This window comes from Branchiostoma floridae, chromosome 16 (assembly GCF_000003815.2).
Source record: "Branchiostoma floridae strain S238N-H82 chromosome 16, Bfl_VNyyK, whole genome shotgun sequence".
In the NCBI taxonomy this organism is placed as follows: Eukaryota; Metazoa; Chordata; class Leptocardii; order Amphioxiformes; family Branchiostomatidae; genus Branchiostoma; species Branchiostoma floridae.
In genome coordinates, this window is record NC_049994.1 from 10,471,113 (window position 1) to 10,487,111 (window position 15,999).

Genomic DNA, 15,999 nt, shown 5'->3' on the forward strand with positions numbered 1-15,999 from the left:
TAGACATACGAGTTCGTACCAACGAGTAATTTAAACCATACTGTTAGCGTTGGTATATCTGCCTATATACTGGAAAGTGGGTCAGGATATAAAATATAGTGCTAGACGACGTGAGGCCTACATAATTTAGACTTATTGGCGGCTTTTTGGCAAGGGTTGCCAAACCTTTCCTTGTATGTTGTAACCTAGTTTCCTATTTTTGTAACAAGGAAGGTATCTATGGTGTTCTATTGCCCTATACATTGCAGCTGACTGGGTTTGTTTTGATTTGTGAACACGCAAGCTTTGCCATACAGTAGTAGTGCACGATTTCAAAACAGAGCAAACTAAGCTTTAAAAACGCTATTAAAATATTAAAGTTTGCAGAAAAGCATCATTATTATTTGTGATGGCGAATTTATTTATTATCTGTCTTTTTTTTCAAATATAAACTCTAGTTGACTTCATAGCTGGACAAATAACTGAAGTTTAAGAATTGTTCGGAAGTGTGGCCGACTTTGTTGAGTTTGCAATTTGTTACATGTCAAACATGTGGTTTACACTTCAAACTAACTGTTTAGATTAGGCTAAAAAGGTAGAATGCCAAGGCACAATATGTATGTGACAAACTAGCCTTTTACATATGCTGCAGAATTATGCGTTATCGACCAACAACTTAAAGTAAAAACAGCAAATTTTCATCGGTTTATTCATATGTAATTTTCCCTTTTTTTGTTTCATTTTATACACCGTTTGATATCTTAAACAAAATGTAAAAGTTTGTCGATTTAGAAAACATCTTTCTATCCAGAAACAAACTATAGGAATTGTTAATAGTTGTGTTGACATCTGCCCCCATTTTTAAGTCATATATCATGATCTGTAACCTTTGGTACTTTGACCTCATTGGGACATAAATGATTTTGAACATGATGACGATTACGATAACAATCCATAACATTTCATAGTCAACGCACAGCGATTATAACATGACATATAATAATTACCTTACCATATGTTTAACTTTGTGATATATCAAATTTATAACAGCCTTTAAGCAAAGATAAACAAATCTAGTACAGTACTATGTCATCTGTATTGTTTAAATACTTGTTCGAAAGTCACTACACACACATAAATTATAAGGTACATAAACTAATACTACTCACGTTATACCTTATGATTACTCATTGCACAGTCTATTAGTAAAGATACCTACTATTTCACAGTCCCAACGGTAGTGAATACATGATTATTATACAGAATTCTAATACACGCAAATCTTTTGGTACATATAACAAAATTTTCTTATGGTAACGCTAAACCTTATTACCACTCATTGCACAGTGTATTAGTATAGATGCCTAACTTGTACAGTGAGTCCCTAGTTCTTACTAGATTTATAGTGTTTACAAATTAATACCTAGATTTCGAACTTTTCTGTTTCAGCACACAGAAAAAAATACACTTTTATGTAGGCAGAAAAATCCCAAACAAACTTGGGTAAACGCGCTTTTGGGTTAGTAGGTAATCCAAGTATACATAGGGAGTAATGAAATGATATATTAAAAAAGACTAACTTCTTTCCTTAGTTTCTGTACCAATAATCTAGATCTAAGAATTATAAAGAATATTGGTAAAAGTCATTATATATTGTCGCTGTAACATCTGTCATGATTATTCATACTTATAATAATAATAATAATAATAATAATAATAATAATCTGGTGTATTTTGCAGCCAGTAGGTACCCAAAGTATGAGTAATGAGGCTGTTTAACGTGGTCGAGGCACCTCCTCGAGCACGGGACCCCCGTTTTACGTCCCTCCCGGAATAAAGGTCACAGAGTTGTCATCCTTTGGTAATTCTTATCTTCCTAAAGTCATCAAACTTTTGACGTACTGAACATTTCACATTCTCTCATTTCGTGTGGGCTGAGATGAGCCGAGAAAAAAAGGCAAAATTTTGCTGCGTCGAATACACAACCCTGGAAGAAAAAACTTTTTTTCTGAATCTTTTCTCTCTATTGATTACTGCTCCTATTCATAATGACACTCAATCGTAGTTATCCTTCTCAAAAGTCAAGTCAAAATGACACCAAGATATAATAGTCGTGTCCAAGAAAAAAAAAAGCTTACTGACAGAGATTCTGATTGAAAATAACAATAGTCATTTCTCATTTTGTACATAGGTGAGTACAGTACCTAAGCTATTGATCACTTCCACATAATCGAAGCCCCCCTTTCATATTTGTAGTGATAGGCTTGGATGACATTTGCAAGCTAATCAGTTCTATCTCCTTTTCGGTGCATCTTTACTCCAAACGTACAGATAGTTTAGACACGTTCTTTTGAGTCGATAGGATGGGAGAGAACTTAGGAAAAGGATAAGATTCTTTCACATAATCCTCCTATCTCACTCCTCACTTTGTACATTCAGCACGAGATAGATTTCCCCTTTACGTCCCATTTCTAAAAGCACGAGATAATGACGGGTTTACCAAGAATTGCGCGAACAAAAAACATTGAGGGAGTACAGATAGCGTAGCTGGCCTCCGCGAGATAGTGTATTATTTGGGTAAATGAAACGTATCAAGCCTGGAAAGAATTGTGGCTGACCATTTCCACCGAAGCCTATTTACTGTGGCATCTCCAGAGCAGTAAAAATGGCGCCCGGATACTTGAGAAGGTCAGGGGTCACTCATCTGCCCCGCTAGAGCTTGTATCTTATCGACCCCGTATTGTTAGCTTGATACTTTGTGGCCGTAAAGAAGACATAAAGCGATTCTACAAATTCTGGAACCAAATCTCACCGAATGGTTCCTACGGCGAGAGTTTTCGTTGGTGCTTTAGGTGATATTGCTTTGTTCGGAGCGGTTTTCTTCGAATAAGGGTTGTGATAAAATATCGTAAAATCCTCGAATTCCCACTCGATATCGACCGCAACTAATGCCACATTGAGCCTCTTATGAAAGTGGACTGGAAAGAAAAAAGACGACTTTGAAAAAAAAATCAGATAGTATTTCCTGGGGGTGTTTCGTCATGTCGTCTGTGGTCTAAGCCAATGGCAAATGGGGTCTGAGATTGAATCAAGGGTCAAAGTCAGAAGAGATTAGTCTCGTCTCTTTCACATGTCACTTGCGCCATTCTGAGTCCAGCTTCAGTACAGTGGTCCCCATTTGTAACCGCGCTATCGCAAAATCCTGCAAATAGCAAGGAAGCGATAAGGTTTCTCTAGACAACTTCCTCTGTAGACTTGAAACTACTGCTTCAAAACTGTTGATTTGACTTTTTTCTTCAAAATCTAGCCATTTGACAAACAAGTTTGGTCAAACTTCAACTCTCAAAAGAACTGAATCATTTCTTTAAAGAAAAGTTATTTATTGAGATTGATGAATTGCTACAAAGCTAAAAACTGTTTTTCAGCTTTAAAAATATCACATTGACCAAGACGAAAACCAACAATGTTTTGCTTATAACAATTGCCTTTAAATCAAAACAAACTCCGTGGAAACAAACACTTTTCAGTAAATGAAAGGAATCAAATTTAAATAGCAACTTGGTTCGAATAATTCAAAAAGCTTCTTCACATTACAAATAATCATTTCCACTTTTAATTCTGTTTTCCTATAAATAAGTCTTTTGCCATCATTTCTTTGTAAGTAATCAATTACACAACTGTTATCTAAATGACCAAACTCTTGAACAAAAACCGCACAATGAGCTATATTTGATGTTGCATTCGACAACTGTATCTAAAGTTTAACATCGTAACATTCGTTTGATCATCAATATAACTTGATTCATTCAAAACACGGAAAATGAGTCGTCATACTCTAAATTTGTCAACATCATTTGTTGACAAACAGTTTATGGAGCGACACCACAAAACAACATGGCGTTTCTCGGTGACAGTTTTAACACTTCTGAAATAACACCTTCACAAATCCGACTAGACAAGTGTGTAATTCAGGACGAAACGCGTAAACGTCGCCCTCATAGTGGCTAATTTGCACCCCACAACACGACACCCTTTTGGGTGATCCGACCTCACGTAGACAAGCATTAAAGTATCACGTTTCAGTCCTTTGGAAAAAACTACACGTCATGACATCTTTAATCAAGCTGTATGTGTGTTAAACTTTGTTGGTGGGGTGTTGACGTGTTGTAAAGTTTTAATTTCGGAGTTAGGATTGCAGCGGTGTGGCCGCTATCTCGCGCTCGCGACAAGGAAAGCCATTCGCCACCTCAGGAACCGATCTAACTTCAACACATCTAATGCTGAAAATGGAGATACATCCCTGGCGCAATCGAGTGTTGAGAACTGGTCGCGTCCGGAGAAGACGCATGTATTCCTGGTATCAAACAAATAGAAAATCTAATATCATGGGCGGGTGTAATGGTGGACAACAAGCGGCCGTTTCGCCAAATGGGCGGCGAGTTGCGCGTTGCATCCCGAATGAATGACAGGCGCGTTATGTCAGTTATTCATTGATGAGAAATCAATTGAACCCGCCATTACAGGGCCGCTCGCTGGAATCTATCACCCTGGATCTCCTACTTAGCCTGGACGTGTTTTCATAGCGACATTTAGAAGACAAACGCAGTACAAAAGGCCACGTTATGATATGTATGTGGGATCAAATGGAATGGATGACGCGACGACACGCAGTTTGTCCAATCAGCCACAGGGTTTGATGGCTAGCCCGGGGTAGGCCTTAAGTATTCGCGTGGCCCGCGTCTTAACTGTCTTTCGGGATTTGAACAGGCGAGCATTTTCTGCGGGCGATCGCGACCCATCTCCAATTTATCATGACTCCTTTCCATAATGACTTCCGCCGATCGTGAACTTCGCTTGAACCCGCTGCAGCCCGGCCGTAGAGAGATGGGAGGCACGGGTCGCTGATTAAATTGCGTTTTGTGCCAATCGCAGCACGACGTTTATTTTAGAGTCTTTGGGAAAGAAAAGCCGGCGCGCGATCCAAGCCTGGACTAAAGGTTACAGACACAGTGGCACAGAAGGGGAGAGAAGTTGAGCCGCCAGCAGTACCCTCCAACCCGGAGCCAGCTTTCAGCGTGAGTCAGGTGCGTTTTTTGTTTGGTGTCTCTCTGTCAGTCTCTACGGGACCACTTCCACCTTGCAGTTCCAGTTACACGATCTATGTGGCGTTGTGCCCTTTCTCGTAGGAGCAAATATCAAGGGGGGACCAACCAGCCTTCGCCCATCTCCTGTTATCACTCCTGTCAAATTTGAACAAATTAACTTGGTGGGATCAAACTAGTCTTGGGAGCGTTTTTCTTCTCTTAGCTCTCGCTCGGGGGCAAGGTTTTAAGCACACAAGTGTCTCCCTCCTTGCGGGGTCTTGATAATAGGTATTTCAAATTTATTTTCTATAGAATAACACTGGGGGCAATGCTTAATAGCTTCGTAGTCTAGGCTCCATGGAGATGCTTTTGTAGCGTACAACAGAAGGTGAGAATGCTCGTCCTCGGGGTTAAAACGACCAATCGTCGCCATGTATCATACCGACTCATCCCCGCCATTTGGAGCGTGTGACAGGGTCGCGACAAATCCCCCATTGGTTTAAACAAATGAGGATACCCTCGCTGTTCCATATACATGACGCTACGCCGTCAGTAGACTATTTAAAAACCGCCTCCGTCGCCTTTTCGTCGCAGGTGGTATTAGACCTCCGTGTTCAACTTGCCTGGTCCAGACGGAAGCAGGAGTCAGGACCTACCGGAGACCCCTGCCTACCACCCGCCGACCTCTCCTCAACCTACCCCGACGGCACACAGACCACCCTCTCTCCACCCGCACTAGGTAGGCTACTTTTTCTTTTCTTTCTTTTCTTCACTAGAAAGCTTTTTACGGCATGTTGCTCTGCTCTTTTGGCCTTTCGCCTGACTGGAGATTTTACGCCAGGTTGCGGTTTGGGTGACTTTCCGTTTATTGTTACTTAACGGCCTTGCGTACATAGCGAACCTGTTACTCCAGACTATACGGGGACGTAAAAGCCACTCCAGCTGGGTTTTATATTGATGTGCCGTTGTGCTTGTTCAAGTCTAGTAAGTACAATGTTCAACGCTTTATGGCATAATTACCCATAAAATGCCGCTTTATTCCGGGTCTTTGTTTTAAACAGCGTTCTGGGAGGTAACCGAGTAAACGGTAGATTTCACTATAAAATATCATAATGCCATCACTTTCGGTAATTATGAGGCTTGGTGACCCGCAAAGGTTGATGAAACACAAATAAATTTCCGTCGCTGTTTCACAGATCGGAGCGGGCTTGCGGTTGGTGGAAGGAAGAAGTCACGTGGGGGATTTGAATGCCATAATTGGAAGTGTGGATCACCCCAAGTTGCTGTAACTATTCATCACTACCTCTAGGGACAAGCCGACCACAAATCACCCGATGAGTTCGTACTTTGTAAATTCTCTGCTTACTAAATACCAGCCCGGAGAAAGCCTCTCGAGTTCGAACGGGTTTGCCGGAGTGCCGTCTTGTAGCTACGGGGAGCTGGCGTCCACGGCGCGAGGGGGGTACCATGCCGGGGCGTACGGCCCGTACCCTGCTACTAACTCCGGTCCTAGGGACTTCTACAACGGCGGGGCGGCCGGAGGGTACGGGAGTCCCAACGCACACTACCAGGAGAGTCCCCCCGTGTCCAGTTACTGCAGGGGCTCGGCGGAGTCGGCGTCGCCTCCCCAGTCCATGAGCGCCATGCACGGGGCAGCCTGCTCCTACCAACAAGCAGAAGTTCGGAAAGACATGGCTGGAGTCGGCGGACACCCAGGCCATCCCGTACAGCAAGCCAACCCCGCACTCAACACCGCTCAGATGACGACCCCTATCTATCCGTGGATGAGAAGCACAGGTACAGCACTTTCCTATCCGTGTGCACCGCTACCACTCATGTCAACACTCGCCGTAACTTCCCACCACGCTACCCTGCCCCAAGTTAACACGCACCCCCGTTAGTCCGGGCTCTAATGACGGGTTTCCCCGACCGCACCAACTGTTCGTTTTATGTGTTCTTTATGCCAGTTGTCGTGATATATATGAGGTCAGGAGGTGTCAGTGTGCCGGCAGGTTTACCACCTCCCCTAGGCGTGCTCCCGCAACAAAAACGACTATAAAAACCACCCAGCACCCATAACGTCCCACAATCATAGCCTTTTCATACTAAACGTTTACTTTAAATCAAACTTTACATGGCGGTTGAAACAAAACTAACATTTTTAGAACCGCAGTCGTCAAATTCTATCGTCTGGATCAAACTTATTCGTTCTGCCGTTTCCCACGTCGTAAAATCGACTCCAGCATACCCCGGGATCTGTTATCACTAACCCTGGAGCAGTAGTAAAGGAATCTTGCCATGTTGTTGGATAGTAACGTGTCGTTTGTGACGATCTCTCTGTTATAAAGACTGTCAGGTCCTGTAGCCGTAAACGCCACGGTCCTAACGTGTTCTCGTTAGAACAGCCTGTCACTAGGTTTATCGTTTCAACTTCTAACACACCAGCTACTGTTCTTCTACAGTCTTTTTTTTTATTTGCCCCGTCAGTTATTTCTGTTTGAAGTAATTGAACGTGTTCTAGAAAGGAGCTAGTCGTCAATGTCAGATACCAGACAGCCATTTTGTGTAAGTCCTTTCAAAACAAAAAAGCCACGCCCCACGGTTGTACCCTTTACCGTCACGTCCTTCATGCGCCAAGTCTGCATTTTGTCCCGCATTGTGTTCACGGTATTCAACATCTGCGGCCGTCACGCTAAAGATAACGATTTGAAAAATAACGCTTAGGAAGGCGACGTGGTCGTACAACATAAGAACACTTCGTCTTTTGTTTGTTTGTTTGTTTGTAATTGTGTGTTCCTCATTCTCCTCTTCCCAAGCCATTACATATGTTTATTACGTCGTATTTGTGATATTACAGTCAAACTTATACAGGTGACCACCTCTACGCATAGAGACCAAATGGGCAATGTCAGACCCGGTCTATTTGGGGTCCCCTAGATCATTTTCTATTGACACAAGCATTAAGAATCCTGTCTACAGTGACCTCATGTCCACATAGGCTAGATTTCATCTGTCCCATGGGTGGTTTTCATGGGTAGTTTTGACTGTATATAGTATGATAATTTGTGATGAGTTTTAATGAATTCACAATGTTTTAATACCCTTTTTCTTCCTTTTTCTTCTGGTTCTGTAGCACCTGAACGAAAGCGTGGCCGTCAGACGTACACGCGCTACCAGACCCTGGAGTTAGAGAAGGAATTCCACTTTAACAAGTACCTGACTCGGAGACGACGCATCGAGATCGCGCATGCGCTGTGCTTGACGGAGCGACAGATCAAGATCTGGTTCCAAAACCGCCGGATGAAGTGGAAGAAAGAAAATAAACTGGAAAGTCTCAAACAACAGCCGGCAGAGAGTGAAACATCATCAACAACATCATAGAGAGAAATTTCACTGCTAAATTGCGGACGTTAATATTCTGTATGTAAATGTCTATTGTGCCGTGAGAAAAACAGGAAAATATTGTACTTCACGGACTTATATACCTCAGTGTTTATGTTCGTTTGTTTTTGTTAGGGATGTCGTTCCCTATAGATGGAAATATTGTTGATGTACAAATGTAGGGGTATTATATGTTGCTTGCATCGCCTGCCCTAGTTTTGAGGCGAGTGACAGAGGGAGGGGGGGAATACATTACGTGCAGTGACATGATCTGTCAACTCCCTGTAGAGTTATGAATAATATACAGCTAGACAGGGCTTTTTGTAGTGCTACCGGCACACAGGTACCGTCAGGCGATCTGACCTGGTTTTGATTGTGATTAATGCCTCGGTCTATAAATCGTCCATGTCGGTTGTCAATCAAAAGAAAAAAAAATGGCGCTACCAAAAACGCGAAGATCGCCCCGCGTTCGACCCCGCGCCAAAACCGGCCGTGATTGCCCTGGTCTTATTTCTGTCACGTTCCAACGGCAGGGATTTTGTGTTGACTGTGTAGTAGCTTGTCTAGTTAGGCAATCTTGGTTCCAACCGCTCTTTTGCCCAGCGCATTGATTTCTTCGGACGAAGAGAGGTCGGTCGCCCTCAAATCCCAGATAAAGTGACGTGCCAAAACCTTACACTATATCGACGCGCCTGAAAAAAAGAAGTCCCTCCTATTTTTACTTGCCTAGGGTATTAGGAAAATGCTATTACACGTAGAATCTACAGTCAATGCTGTAAAAAAAACTAGACCTATACAGACGTAATAACGACAGATTGAATCTTTACGGCAAAATGCTTGTTTTATGGTTGTTAGGTGACCTTTGGGCCATGCCCTAGACTCTCCCACAATATCAAGTGACTTACGTCAAAGCGTAACGTAAACATGTGTGTGGCATTGCGCTAAGTATTAACTTCTTGACTTCTCTGACCTTCGGGGCCACCTTGTTACTTGCCTAGTTTGGCCGGCCGCAATAATGAGAAAAAACCTTGCGTAATAAGACCAAGCCTCTGATTGGTAGTGGTGAACCGATAACGTCTTTAACATCCAATCTGTATTCCTCTAACTTCAATTAACGTCGTGCACAAAATTTGGCAATGTCCGCAAAACTCTTTCTCATGTAGGCGTAGACGCCATGTTGTGTTAGTTGTTATATCTATATTTTTCAATGGTTACAGCGGTACAACGTTACAACAACCTGTTTTACACCATCCGTGTGTGTTGTACTGTGGAGAAGTAGCATTGCCAATGTATAGAGATGTACACGCCAGATTTCTTTACCGCCTTGGAGGCAAATTAACTGAGAAAGAACAAGCCCAACGGCCATGCCCTAATGTCAGCTCCTGTGTATTGGAATGTCTGTCCGGCTTACGCCGCAAAGATCTTCATCAAGATTGTACTTAGCAGATTTGAATCTCATAGCTGCCCCCCTAATTTCGCCCGGAGAAACAGTTTCCAATCGTTGGAATGCCTCACACTTGCTCTCACACCTTTTGCAACACTGTAATTTCTAAACTACATACTGTTGTAGCATGTAGAAAAATTAACATAGACATTTTTTAAAGATATTGTAGTTGCGACATAAACTTTGAAATTGTGCAACGTGCTTGAACACTTTTCGTTACTATGATAGGAAAGCAATGAAGGATGTACATTTTTTTATCATTGTAAACATATCTGTTACATACTGTCGTCCAACATATCGTAATAGTCTTCATCCAAAACACTGTTATACAGTACTGTAGTCTTGTTTCTTCTTGCTAGAATCACTGAAGTGTATAGTAAGATGTGAAAATGAAGCATATAGTAAGGAGGGACTCTGAATATTATCATGAACGCCCAGATCCAGTGTCAAAAGTGTATGAAATAAATGAAGTGCGAATGTGCGTCAAATTTGTATTCGTTTGTGGCCTTAATTCGACTGAGTTGATTGGTAGGAGAAATTAGGTAAAAGTCTCCTTGTAGATTACTTTCTTGGAGGTCTGATTCATGATTCAATGTGCAACCAAAGTCCCCGCGGGGCTATAAACACTTGGTGCATGTAAACTCTCACCGACATGTTTTTGGGGTAAGGATAGCTGTATGTTCAACTCCCATGCTGCCATGCGATAGTAAACATGGCCGCCACACCAAAACAAAAACATCTCTGGTTGGCTAGTAATTCCTGTACACGTAAATCTGACTTTTCCTTCCTTACCACAACACCGTTAATAACGGTTTCGCATTTAAAAACAGTTTGAATCCACCGGTATGAGAAACACGCGTGGCCAGCCATCAAGCACACTTCATCAACTTTATATTCTTTTACTGCTTTAATTTGACTCTCTTGATTGGTTAAGAATGGGAGCGTAGACAGCATACAAATTGCTGGTGTGCCAGAGAAGTAAATTTATAGACCAATGTACATCTATGGTCCCCCTACACCAATAAACAGCTTTGCGAACAAGTAGATCTCCGACATAGGTGCCATAGTGGGGCACGGTATCGCTAGCTTCATCTCCCAGGATGCTATTCGGCAGGAAATATGGCCGCTCGCCCAAAACACCGAACAGTGGGAGGAGAAGTTCTCTGGGATCATATTTTAGTGTTTTATGATCAATCACTGAACCACATACACAGCTGCCACGTGGTGGTTTATTGAGGCATAATATTGGATGTAATTGTAACACATCTTCCTAAACGTGAACCAAGTTAATTTTCTATATGATCATGAAAATTAATCTCCAAGCAGATCCTATGGTAGCAAAAGCTGGCAGAGGAGTGAAGCCGGGTTAGGAGTGTGTTTGGCTATCGGCAAATGTACACCTCTTGGCTGACTACACTCCTTGGCCAGTTTGGTACTATTTTATGCCATTGTAAGATCTGCTTAGAGATTACATGAAAATAAACAGGTGGTTGGTTTGCACGCACTACTACGAATTTCTCTTCCATAGAAAATGGCTTTGTACATAGTTTCCCCATCAAAAGCACCAACTTCTTTTATCCAGAACTTTAATACACAAGTAACGTGCAACATTAGGTATTGAAATTATTGTTGTTTTAGTAAAGAAAGAAAGAAAGTTATTCTTCTAACGATGCGGTTTTCAATATGAGATTGCTTTTAAGCTTGTGCACAATTGACTTATAAAGAATACTAATAACGATTTTAATTTGAGAATTGCTAAAACACTAAACAAAGGCCGTTTTTCTGACCGTGAACTTTGTCATATATTTTCCTGGGGAAAACAAAAGGCGACATTCTGACCCTCGGAATTGTTTTGGAAGAGGGCCATGGGAAGAGTAGAGCTCGTTAAAGAAATCAACGTTCTACAACATAAGTTGTACCACAGCCAATATTTCTACCACTGGTGATCGAGTAGAGTAGAGAAGAATCCCTTTGGTCAGGTAGGAAAGGCTGATTCCATTTTAGGCCGCTCTTCACTTTAATATCACAGATAGCTTCCCTGATAAAATATCTCTAGCTGCCTTTGGTCTTATATTTTCTTTCAACCTTTGTTAGTTTCCACGAACAGGTATACTGCTGTTACTCTCCAAGCAGAGGCTAGGTTTTGGCTTGGTTTGGACGAATTCTAGGCGTTTCATCGTTTTTTTCTATTTTGTCAGATGTTCTTGTCCAAGTCCAACAGCAAACCTAACCTCTAGTATCCTACTGTATGAACCAAACACTTTTATATTTAGCTTGATTACAAACTACACAAACTACACTCTGCTTTCTGCTTCCTCAATGTGTCTTTATTTCAAGACTAACTCTTAGACGCTGTCCCAAGCCCTGCACCACTATAGTTTAAGATGTACAACTCGGAACCATTGTAACGTTAGAGAGTTAGTTCGTGTGGTAGTCCTGACCTGAAGTTCACCCCTTGGCGCTCACGTTGCAAGAATCGTTCACCGCTCCATCTGTTATTGAATGCGGGCTCATTTGCTTGCTATCCGACTATTAGGATCTAGTTGCAAATGGCGTGTTCGCCAGACCAATATCTGTTCTCCTAACGTTTGGAAGATTGTGGTGCGACGAGTGAAGGCCATCACTTTGAGAATGGTTTAGGATAAGGGGAAATGGCACTTATTTTCGCCAATGCTATTTAGCATTTGACCTATAGGTTGGAACCAGGTGTGTTCACCAACTTCTTTACAGAAAAATATTTCTAAAGTGTGCTTACCTCAAAGTTCTAATTTGTTCTAACACTCGCGCAGACTAATATACCTTAACGGAAATGAACCAGAAAGTTGGAGATTATCAGTGTACAGTTTTTAAATCCTGCTTTATTTCGTTTCTGGTACAACCCGCATATTTTGGTTTAGATGTATTGTTGGGTACATGTGCGTAGTTAACATTACCGCAAGGGTGTTTGGCAAATGGGTCGTTATATGTGCGACCGAGACGTTTGGAATTACACCTGTTAGTGTAATGCGTCGTGGTCTATTGACGATTGTTTCGACGCTTGTTCCGTATGTCCTACATTATTGTTTTTGTGGAAAGAACGTAAGCACTATTGGATGTCCCATCTCCCAAATCTCATCTATGTGTCCCAAAGTGAGAGACACAACCTTGAAGGCATCCTTGCCCATCTGTCTCTAGACATGAGGTAGTTGGACCCGCATGAGCGAACACACTATATGTTTACATATTGCCTGTGGGATGGGCGAGATGTGCAACTGCCCCTCCTGAATACAAGTCCTGCCCTTGCTCTCAACCCTTGATATGTACAGTGTCCCAGGAATAACCTCATCATCTCTAATGACCTGACATCAAATCTGCCGACCCTAACCAAAGGTGACAACGTTACGACCCTCTTATACCAGAACACACGGCCGTTGTCTACATTGAGCATTAGTGAGGTAACGTAGCATACCCTTGTAGCGGGCACGTTTCGGGCATATCTAGGTTCCCATTTCTTCTACAGCGTCCCCTCTACGTGAACCCGGTGTTACACAGATGTAATTTTGCTGGCGGGGTTATGTAGTGTGTGTTGAAGAGCAGCGCCAACAAGTGATGTGCGCTGTAACCACATGTGACATGAGAGATACGCTGCCCAACCTTTTACGCATGCGTACTGGCGCGCGCCTTGACGGCGGCCATTTTTATTCTGCCGGGGTGAAAAGTACAGTTGGAAGAGACTATTCATCAGGCGGGGGGATTTACACCTACACAATAAAAGCCTCATTCAAAGTTCAAAACCATGCACATTCATGCTCAAACTTTTTCATAACTAGCATTCAGGTAAAGCTGAACAAAAATCTCTCTAAACAGTATGTGCAAAGAAGCGAGATTGATACATGTAATGTAACCTCAATAAAAACACGATGAATGACTGGTATGAAGATAATGTGAACTGCATGACATCCTTGTTAAAATTGATAGATATTGTGTCGTTTCAGGTCCGTCGTCTAAAGACAGAAAGTATAACAGATATACACACTTAACTTAAGTACAGTTTCTGAATGATCCATGTCCACGTGTTTCTCTGGTAAAACAAATTGCAAGCATATATATGATGCCGCTTCCCCATACTGTGATATTGATTTTTTTATACATTATAGTTTGTCATATATTCTTGAATTTTTTCGAAACAGAAAGAATGAAAAACAAACACTATAACTATTATATAGAGGTGTTTTTATTATCACAAATATCCGGATACAAAATATCACGCAACAGGTGAATATTGAACGCGTGCTTCACGCGGGTGAAATAGACAGTTCTGCTTTTAACGAATTCTCTAAAACTACCAATCAATATGCCATTTTAGTTCAATTTCTGGATTTATAAACATGTTCATGTTAAGCTCTTATGAACTTTGGTCATGAAAATGCTACGTGTTTCGAGAAATCGGCATGTGTGCGTGCGAGTGTGCGTGTGTAGTGTGTGGTATAGAGACGACATTGTTGTCTGTCGCAATCTGACAGGTTTTGTGGCATCCAGACACTCGTAAATTAGAGCGATTATTACGTGCTTACAGCGAAGTTCAAATCTCCAACCCACCAATGAGAGCTCTCTCATTCGTTGTAAAATCTGTTCCGTTGACATTCATTTCCTGAAAAATATAGCCGAACGGATGAGAGGCCGCCATTTCTGCTGTCTCTCATCCTGCAGTTTCACGTGAAACACACACGGTAGGATGGGCCGGGAGGTGTCACTATCCCCGCCAGACATTTCTACACCCTGCATGCGTCAAAATACATCTTCACAGCTTAGATATTTGTGAGTATAACGATGTATTTGTAAGATAGAGGCTGCCATGTTTTTGGATAGACTAGCTCATAAGATTGTTTCGATAAGAAATAGAGTAAACAGGTAGCGACTATGTTGCCCGCAAATATTCGTAGAATCGGTCATATGAAGCATTTACCTTTTAGCTTAGTGTCATCAAATAATACTTGGTTGAACGTCTGGAAATGTGTCTTCTTAGAAAGAAATGTTTTACAGATATGCAAGCATCCTAGCGTAATGGCGTGGTGGCTGTCTGATTTTTCGGCCGAAGGAATGTAGGAATTTCGTCTCAAAAACGGCGCAAAATTTCACAAGCGAAGCTGTCAAATTTGTCGGCTAGGCTTGCGGTAAATAAGAGAAAAATATGCTTTCAAGTTGTCTGACAGTTGGTATATGCATCAGCTATATTTTCAAACTTATTTGTAGTTAAGTCTACTATATGTTGTGTACACTATCATCCGCCGAATCGAAAGTTTAAAGTTGTAGCTTCGTAATGTTTGATTTTTTTACCAAAGAGAAGGTAGTCTATAGTCAACAGTGTTACATGAAGTAAACGAAAATATTTTGATAAGCTAGTTCTAAACGTAACTGACGCAAAGGAGGTGCTATCTTTAAGTGTTTATTTCTTAAACTTCGTTCAGTTGACTTCTACATGAATTTGTAAAAACAAAACACGAAGGAAATATAGATCGTAGTCCGTTGCCACAGTTTACATCTATATGGTCCTTGCTATGATCTGAAATGTATGGCATTTCCAATGTCTTTACATTGTTCATATTTTTTCGTATCAACTATGGGATCAGCATACTTAGAAAACAATGTGTATACTTTGGTTAAACATAGTGAATATCGAATGAAAAGCTCTGAAAAATTAAGAATATAAACTTGACTTTTTACAAATCTACTCACCTATAGAGACAAGATCCCTACTGTTAAGTATGATATCATAAACCTGCATTTTATCAAAATCTTAACAAAAATTGTGGGTTTAAAGAGTTAGATTAGATTTGGAGAAATCTATTTGATCTGGTTTCATCCCCGCTGAAGAAAATTTGGTACATTTACACCAGGAAAGATTAGAAAAGTGCACGATTTCTACCATTTAGTAGGTGTTGGCAGTCACACATTTCGTGTATAAATCAACTTCACTGATTATACGAATTACAGAAAGTCGCTGCGCTTCTAAAAAGACAGTCTGCAACTATATCGACACCCCTAAATGCCATGAACCACCTGGTAAATTGCAAATGACGGAAAATTACTTCGTTGGAACTGCGAACACGCACGGATATAGAATGAAAATCG

At 41.5% G+C, this 15,999-nt stretch overlaps 2 protein-coding genes across 4 annotated transcripts in view; both read left to right on the forward strand.

Moving 5' to 3' along the window:
* LOC118403102 (homeobox protein Hox-A7-like) overlaps positions 1 to 15,999 on the forward strand; it is a 115,574-nt gene that overhangs the window by 13,036 nt on the left and 86,539 nt on the right. Inside the window, exon 1 of one of the 2 annotated variants that reach the window (XM_035801582.1) lies at positions 14,539 to 14,685. The exons of the other annotated variant lie outside the window; for it this stretch is intronic. Coding sequence (XP_035657475.1) covers positions 14,603 to 14,685 — 83 coding nt within the window. The 5' untranslated portion in view covers positions 14,539 to 14,602. Of the gene's footprint in view, positions 1 to 14,538; positions 14,686 to 15,999 lie in introns of those variants that run through there. 2 annotated transcript variants of the gene reach the window in all.
* On the forward strand, positions 4,211 to 10,376 carry LOC118403103 (homeobox protein Hox-A7-like). Of its 2 annotated transcripts, none has more exons than XM_035801584.1 (4): positions 4,211 to 5,063; positions 5,658 to 5,802; positions 6,260 to 6,860; positions 8,197 to 10,376. In XM_035801584.1, exons 3-4 carry the CDS (start codon positions 6,398 to 6,400, stop codon positions 8,442 to 8,444), a joined length of 711 nt encoding a protein of 236 aa, XP_035657477.1. In that variant the 5' UTR covers positions 4,211 to 5,063; positions 5,658 to 5,802; positions 6,260 to 6,397; the 3' UTR covers positions 8,445 to 10,376. The 2 variants fall into 2 exon arrangements, with proteins under 2 accessions (XP_035657477.1, XP_035657478.1); XM_035801585.1 differs by having other exon boundaries at positions 4,211 to 5,054.

Excerpts from the sequence above, each read along its gene's own strand:
- LOC118403103 (XM_035801584.1), top strand. The coding sequence starts at position 6,398 with ATGAGTTCGTACTTTGTAAATTCTCTGCTTACTAAATACCAGCCCGGA. Across the intron at positions 6,861-8,196 it reads TCCGTGGATGAGAAGCACAG|CACCTGAACGAAAGCGTGGC; the intron begins GTACAGCACTTT and ends CTGGTTCTGTAG.